General features: G+C 39.7%; 1 protein-coding gene across 1 annotated transcript; it reads left to right on the top strand.

Annotated features, from left to right (window-relative positions):
- Positions 1–4,754: 4,754 nt before the first annotated feature.
- si:dkeyp-72e1.6 (transmembrane protein 238-like) lies at positions 4,755–7,390 on the top strand. The gene is made up of 2 exons (XM_067487240.1): positions 4,755–5,542; positions 6,042–7,390. The coding sequence occupies exon 1, from the start codon at positions 5,033–5,035 to the stop codon at positions 5,528–5,530; it is 498 nt and encodes a 165-aa protein (XP_067343341.1). The 5' UTR covers positions 4,755–5,032; the 3' UTR covers positions 5,531–5,542; positions 6,042–7,390.
- The last annotated feature ends 1,055 nt before the right edge of the window (positions 7,391–8,445 follow it).

Genomic DNA, 8,445 nt, shown 5'->3' with positions numbered 1-8,445 from the left:
GATCTGGTGAATTCGTTCTCTAATAGCTACAATTTTATTCATAAAGAAGGTCATGAAGTCATTGCTGCTCAGAGTTAAGGGAAAACTAGGCTCAACAGAACTATGGCTCTTAGTCAGCCTGGCTACAGTGCTGAACAGAAACCGGGGGTTGTTCTTGTTTTCTTCTATTAATGATGAATAATATGCTGTTCTGGCATCACTGAGAGCTTTTTTGTACATTTTTAAACTATTTTTCCAGGCTAAATGAGATTCTTCTAACTTTCTGGAACGCCACTTCCTTTCTAACTTTCGTGTTTCCTGTTTTAAGTTGCGTGTTTGTGAACTATACCATGGAGATCGCCTCTGCTGGTTTACTGCCTTCTTTTCAAAGGGGCAACACTATCGAGTATTGTACATCGTGAGGCTGCAGAATTGTCAACAAGATAATCTACTTGTGCAGGAGTAACATTAAGGAGACTACTTTCCATTGTATTAACATATGGTGAAGCAAATGATGAAGAAATAATTTCTTTAAATTTGTTTACAGCTTTTTCACTTAAAGAAAGGGCAGGCAGTTCGCAGTGAGGGTACCACCATGTTGTCATCATGACCTAGCTACAGGGTAGCTGTGTTGCAGACTGCTACTGCACAGGGATCGTTTCCCTCCAGGATAACTCTGTTAGAAAAAAACCTTGTAATGACTGTAAAAAACACTTGTCACTTTACATTGTTTCATAATCTTCCATGAGAGCTTAGTGTTGTATTTAATTTGTTCTATAGTTGTAATGTCTTTTATTTTTGCATTTAAAATGTTATTGGGTTTTGAAGAAACCGTTCCTGTCTTTCAGTGTTAAGGTAGATTCCACTATGACATCAAGTAGTGTGGCCCATGAGGATAAAAATAAACATAAAATAGTTACAGAATAACTCAACATAAGTGAGATAAATCTAAATTTGAAAGGTCGTGTAACATCTATCCATACATTCTGTCATACAGAATGTATGTATAAATGTTTGGAGTTGCCAAATGAAGATTTAATCAACCACACTACCTTTTAATCTGCTTGTAAAATGCATTTTCTAGCATCTGCGGTTCCTTAAGGTCTGAAGCCTCGGCTGCCTTCTAGTGTCCAAGTACATCTGGAAGCTGCAATCATACGCCCAGATATCAACAAAATCTATTTTTTTAAATCCAGATACAGCTTACATAAAATTGTCTCATCAGTATCATCGCTGTGATAAACTGGTGGTCGGTTTATATGTACCTTGCCTCTTGTGGCTCTGATTGGCTCTTGTTTTATTTAATGGAATAAGCAGCACAGATGATGTGAATTATCATTGTTGTTTTGGTTTTATAACATTCTTTTGTTATCTGAGAGAATAGGTTAATTGTAGCTGAGTCAGTATCACACTTGGTTTTGGAGGTCTGGGTTTGGGATTATCATTCCTCCCCCAAATTCAGTATTTTTTCTGTTTCAGAATGTGTCTTCTAGCTTTCTGTGGACATTCCAATGTGGCTTTGTACGTTATGGATGGTTTATTACTGTGTTTATGTCCACAACCCTTCTGCTGAATTTCTGTTTCTATTTCTTTCTTTTTCTGCAGTTTTCTGTTGCTGGACCTTATTAAATTTATTTTCAAAACTATTCAAAACTTGTTTCCCCAAAATGAAAGCCTCAGAAATCTCAAACTGGTTGTGCACTGTGTGGCTAAGCAGTCTGTAGATGGCTTACAAAGACACTTGACCATCATCATTTTTACTGGTAGTACCTGTGATTTTTCAGTTAAATTCAAGGTGCCTGCTGGAACTATGGCATTTAATATATCAAACTAATCAGCCACAACACATCTGTGTACAATCATATGTGCACACATTTCATATTTTGCTAAATATGGGCTGTGTAGCTGCAGACTGTTCAGAGTAGTGACGTTGACCCTTGTCAGACATGACATAAAGAACATTTACATTTAGCAGATGCTTTTATAAGTCAAGGAGAAAATGGTCTGCACTTTTGTACCTGGCACTTAAAGCACTTTACACTGCTTCGTATTCACACACACACACACACACACCAATGGGGGAGCTGCTATGCAGCTGTCCAACACTCACCAGGAGCAACTATGTTGGGGTTCAGTGTCTTGCTCAAGGACACTTTGACATGTGACTGGAGAAGGTGGGGATTGAACCAACGACTGTGAGATTGGGGGACAACTGCTCTACCTTCCTGCGCCACAGTCACCCCTTGAAAATATCAAAGCAAAGGTCATAAGATGCAAGTGCAAGAAAGAGCAGGAAGGAATTATTATTATTATTTTTTTATGTGCATAGGAAGATGCGGAAGAGTTCTGTTTTCAGCAGTTTTTTGAATATTGGGAGTGAGTCTGCTGAACGTGCAGAGTTGCTCGTTCCACTATCGTCGGATCATTGCGCTAAAACGTTTTGCTTGGTGTCTTCTGTGTGTTGCTGGGACCAACAGACGTCGTTCGCTGGCAGACCACAGTGGGCGGGAAGGATTGTAGACTTGAATGAGTGAATTGAGGTAAGCGGGAGCTGTTGAGTTAACCACCCTGTGAGTAGGAGACAGAGCTTTGAACCTGACGCGAGCAGCTACAGGAAGCCAGTGCAGAGATCTGAAGAGTGGTGTGACATGGGTCTTTTTTGGCTGATTAAAAATGAGGCGAGCTGCTGCGTTTTGGATTATCTGCAAGGGTTTGATTGTGGATACCAGTAACCCCATCAACAAAGCGTTGCAGTAATCGAGACGAGATGTGACCAGAGCCTGTACAATGAGTTGGGTTGTATATTCCTTGATGTAGGGTCTGGTCTTTCTAATGTTGTAGAGGGCGAATCTGCACGCTCTAGAGACTGAGGAGATGTGGTTCTTAAAACTCAGTTGGTCGTCGATGATGACCCCCAGATTTTTGGCCGATTTAGTGGGGACAATCACTGTAGATCCAATGTTGATGCTGATGTTGTGTTGTGTCAAAGGTCTGGCTGGGAATAAAAGGACTTCGGTCTTGGAGAGGTTGAGTTGAATATGTCTCTCACTCATCCAGGTGGAGATGTCTGAGAGACATTCGTGATGAGACAGTGGAGTCGTCCGGTGGGAACAACGGGAAGAGCTGTGTGTCACCAGTGTACCAGTGATAGGAAAGACCATGTGAGTGAATGATGGCACCTAGAGATGAAGTATAGAGTAGGACCAAGAACTGGCCGGTAGTGAGGCTATGAGAGTGAGAAAGATGCCCCCGCCAGGATACCTTGAAGCTTCGTCCCGATAGGTAAGAACGAAGCCAGTCTAGAGCTGATCCAGAGATGCCTAAGTCAGAGAGTGTGGACACGAGGATCTGATGGTTCACAGTGTCAAAGGCTGACGATAGATCAAATAGAATTAAGACAGAAGACTGACCTGTGGCTTTTGCTTTTTGAAGAAATTCCACGACAGTCAGGTTTGTGGAGTAACCCCTCTTGAAACCAGACTGGTTGAAATCGAGGAAGTTGTTCTTGGAAAGGAAGTCTGAGAGTTGGTTGAAGACTGCTCGTTCCATTGTCTTGGCCAGAAAAGGAAGGATGGAGACAGGTCGGTGGTTCTCCACAAAAGAGGGATCAAGAGAAGGCTTCTCCAGTCCCTTATTCAGAGTTTTTGATTGAATTTTCTGATTTTCTATCTGATTTAGTGCTTAGTACAGATAAAGTCATTATAGTGGGTGACTTTAACATTCATGTAGATGCTGACAGTAACTGGCTGAGCACTGTGTTTAATTCATTATTAGATTCAATTGGTTTTTCCCAAAATGTAAATAAACCCACTCACTGTTTTAGTCACACATTAGACCTTGTCCTTACATATGGAATTGAAGCAGATAATTTAACAATATTTCCTCACAACTCTCTTCTGTCTGACCATTTTTTAATAACATTTGAATTTACAATAATGGACTATACAGCAGTTAGGGGAAAATTCCACTATAGCAGATGCTTAAACACTTGGGACTCAAAAAGTATTGTCATACCATGAGACAGTTAACCTGGAATCTTTAGCATTAACAATATAGTATGTTCCCATTAATGACAGACATGATAAATATGCATAACTACCCAAAGTTAGAATACTCTCAATCACAATAACTAATATTTTGACAGATAATTATTTTTCCGTTTCTAAACGAAACTAAGTTTAATGTAATGCTCAGTTTCGTTTAGAAAGGGAAAAATAATTATCTGTCAAAATATTAGCTATTGTGAGCTATTTATGTAATTCTCCAATGCAGTAGTCAATTTTGATCTTTCTTTGGATAAATCTGATTCAATTTAATATCTGAACTTTGTACAGAGGAGTCACAAAGGAGAATGGTTTGCTTTAAGTGTTTGAGGTTTTGTTGAAAATACTGGCTGAACCATGCATGAATGAAATTGAGGCCTTTACTGCAGCATTTATCAGATCATGCTTGTTTTTTTGTTAATTTTGCCTTCAGCTCAGTTGGATCAGCTTAGCTATTGCATAATATTCAATTTCTTTGCTTTGAAAAAGGTTTGCGTTTTGATTGCCTATCATGTCTTTAACCCCAGTTACCTGTCTATCTTTCAGTTCCCACCAAGGCCTCAATGATGATGCCACACAGGCAAATATACAAATGACTATTGAGTGACAGGAAGCTTTGTGGCCACATTTGTGGATCAATTTGTGATTGTTTAAATACATTTGTAATGCTAAAACTTACCACTTTTGTTTCCCATTGTTTACCGAGCTGATTTTAAAATGTACAGTACAATCCAGAAATCTTACAGTGTGTATGGCCCAGTGAAAAGAGAAAGAACCCTGCCGGCCAGCCAGGTAGCCTGGTGCTTTCAGCCCCTCCTTCAGTGGGCACCACGCCCCTCCTCTGTGAGCCTCACCGGGCGACTGAGCCGAGCGGGACTGAGCGCCTCACCTGGCTCACCTTACAGCCGCTCCGAAACTCAATTCCACGACACAAAGGTGCTGGGTAATAAGCTGTTATTGTCAGAGACCTCAGAGTGTCTTTGGAATGATATAACCTGTTAGATGCTGACATGGAACCAGTTTACCGGGGCCTGGGTCGTTGTGTGTGCTGTTTCTGGCTTGCAGTAGCCTTTGACATTGTGGGACTGGTCGTTCTTCTCATAGGGGTGTTTGTCAACGTTTTTTTTTATGACTTGCTCATCTACGCGGGTGCCATCGTCATCTTTCTCAGCCTTATCTGGTGGGTGTTCTGGTATTCTGGGAACATCGAAGTGCCCCCAGCGGAACTGGAGGATGATGTCGGGTTACTCAAGAAGGACAAGGGCGCTCTGAGCGGCATCAGTGGCGCAATGAGGCGGCTCTCCAGTCGCGTGTCTACTGGCATCAGAAGCTCCTTCCGCAGGAACGGAGGACCGCCCAACACCCGCACGGCCCCCGCTCAAAGGCCGCCTGTGGATGTTGCAATGGCAACGATGACACCGCACGATAATTCCCCGCAGAACACTGGTCCCTCAGTAACAGACTGTGACGAGATGCCGCGCACATCCACAGAGACTTCTCGTGCATAATGTGGCGGACAGGTGAGACCTTCCCACCAGTAAAACCTTATGAGGCTCAGCCTCTATCAGACTGAAGAAAAGGAAATAACACTTATGAAATGGCATAATGGAAACCTGCATGAATTCATTTAGGGAAGCTTTGGAAATTTCAATAGGATAAAGTATCTTTACATTATGCTTTACTATTTTAAAATGCTACAATAAAAATGGTGCAAATATCTTTTTAGGAGGATGTGCTCTTTGTTTAAACCAGCCTGATGTAGTTTAAATGTGGAACTACCTGTGGCTATGGCAGTAAAAATTCTCTTATCACTAGATAATCATTAACCACAGTTAATGTCTTACTAAATGACAAGCACTTAGTTTACCTAAACAACAGCAGGCTTAGCTGAGACTTCCTTGAAAACCTTATCAACAAATTAATGTACATATATTTGATACGACACATAGTAGAAGATAAAATGTTTGTGCATATGACAGAAAAGCTTTAGTAATGTTTTGTTCATCTGCTTCCCCACAGAGGATTTTTATCATTTCCATGCAGGGAACAGAGGAGACGCTGGTCTACTGTGTCCTAAGCTGCTTTCCAGTCCATTCCAGTTTATTCCATGTGACTTTTCTTTTAACTGTTTGTTTAATGAGAGATAATTAATAATTGACTTAAATAGTTGACTTATATTAATACACCATTCAGCCACAACATTAATACCATATTTTGGTTCTTCCAATAAGTCTCATGCTGACCTAACCTTACGAGTCCTTTTGTTTAAATGCCATTTAAAGTTTTTCCTCAAGTCAAGTCAATATATATTTGTTTGGCACAGAACTTAGTGTTATCTTCCAGACATCACAGTAGCTGTCCTACATGTTAGCAAATTCTTGATTCTTATATTAGCTAAGACCATGAGCATAATGGGGCAGGGAATGGGACAAGCAGATGAGTCTCATGTTAGTGCTAGAGAATATGTTTTCATAGCCAGTTCTAGTTCCTTATCTACCCTTTCATTTACTTTTTTAATTTAATAGGTATCTTTTGGCGCTTTCTGAAATTTGGAGCAGCTTAAACTGTCTAAGAACTTCACTAAAGTCACTGAAACAATAGTGAAATGCAATATTTGTGACAAGATACTTACAATAAAGGGAGGGGCATCAAATCCTTGCTACTGTTCATCATGTAAAGTAAGAACTTTGTTGAATTCCCCTTCACCAGCATTAGTTGTATCAAGCATATGAAACATCAGTGATGTATTTATTAAATATTTGCTGAATTATAAATAAATGAAAACTTCATTCTCCCTCGCCGCAAAGGAGAAAATGGGTAAAATAACAATTTCCCTTTTTTAATTCCCCCAAAACTACAGACATAATAGCACATACAAAATTTGAATCAGATTCTGTAAAATTTAGTTGAACCTAATATCTTAATAGCTGGATACACAGAACTTGCATCTTGTAGCTTTTTCCAAAATATTTATACCCAACTTCCAGAAATCTGAACCAAAACTGACAGAACCACTATAAATGTCTGTACTGTTAATACAACAGTATTTTTTGTATGAATGGAATGGATATTGAAAATGTTGGTTGGAAACCATGCTGGGCATCACAGTGCCTTGTGAACTCTGATTTGGGAAAACCAGTTTTCATTACTATGCATCTCATTACAGATATGAATTGCATTTCCCGAGAGACTTTGAAGTTATGATCAATGACATTTCAGCAATATTTGTATGTAAGTAGTGTTTTATGTGAATGAATTGTGATTTTTTTTTTAGAATATCTGATACCTCCTCATGTTTCTCTTGTAAAAGAGGTCTTCATCTGACACTTGATTGAATACTTAATTAAATAAAGGTCAACTACCCACTACTGTATCTAAGCTTCATGAGTTAAACACTACGTTAACATGTGGTCATCCACTAAGAATGTAATTAGGTGAACTGCTCTTCCATTAGGAATATATTAAATGAGTGAGTGCCACTCTTCAAGTTGAATGGTCAGATATAGGGAAAGGCTCTCCGTAGGTAACCCCTTTACCCCCTCTGTATACACTGAAACAGAGAACAGATAAATAAAAAAAAAGCCCTTACTGACCATGACCACTGGGATGCCAACTGTCTACTGCTAAAATATCACTAGAGTGTAATTTATGTGACAAACATATACTTCTGCTTCCGTATTGAAAGGTTTTCTGTTACAACTGGAAACTCTGTCCACTCAGTATCTTGCGGAAAGTCTCAAGGGTTCATACTTTGCCCACTAAGGTTTACAGTTTTACCCTTTTTATTTTACAACTAGTAATTTCAGTAGACTGCTGTTTCATTGTGACTGCATTTATAAAATCTAAAGACGAATAGACCAAAACTGTTTGCACTCCTGCAGCTATATGTCAATAGAAATACTTCCTCCTTCCTCTTACTCATACAAATATGTCTGACTCACTGATCTTCCACCTAAAGTGATAACAGGCCTTAGTCTCCAACCTTTGGAACCAGCTGGCTTTATTATACTGCAGTTTCTTCTGACTGTGCTCTATGTCCATTCTTTTGGCTTACAAAATTAATTCTCCAGAAAAACTTGCTGCAATGTAAAAATGTGGCTATCTACATTTATTGCAACAACCTATATTTCTTAAAGCAGAATTATCATTGCTGTGGATAGTGGAGTGGTTAGCACTACTGCTTCACAGCCAGAGTGTTGTGGTTTCATACCCCAGTTTGCTGTGGGCTTTTTGTGTGGAACTTGCATGTTCTTTGAGTCCAGTTTCCTCCCACAGTCTAAGGACATGCATGTCAGGTAATTGGTGGATCTAAATTGCCCATAGATGTGAGTGCAAATGGTTGTGTGTATCTCTGTGGCCCTGACATGAAATGGTGTGAGCCAAATTGGATCAGCAGGGACAAATAATGGATGTTTTCCCAGCT

The sequence above is a fragment of the Channa argus genome, chromosome 20, assembly GCF_033026475.1.
Source record: "Channa argus isolate prfri chromosome 20, Channa argus male v1.0, whole genome shotgun sequence".
Taxonomy (NCBI): Eukaryota; Metazoa; Chordata; class Actinopteri; order Anabantiformes; family Channidae; genus Channa; species Channa argus.
The sequence above is the reverse complement of the archived record's forward strand: the minus strand, read 5'-3'. Positions and strand labels throughout refer to the sequence as shown.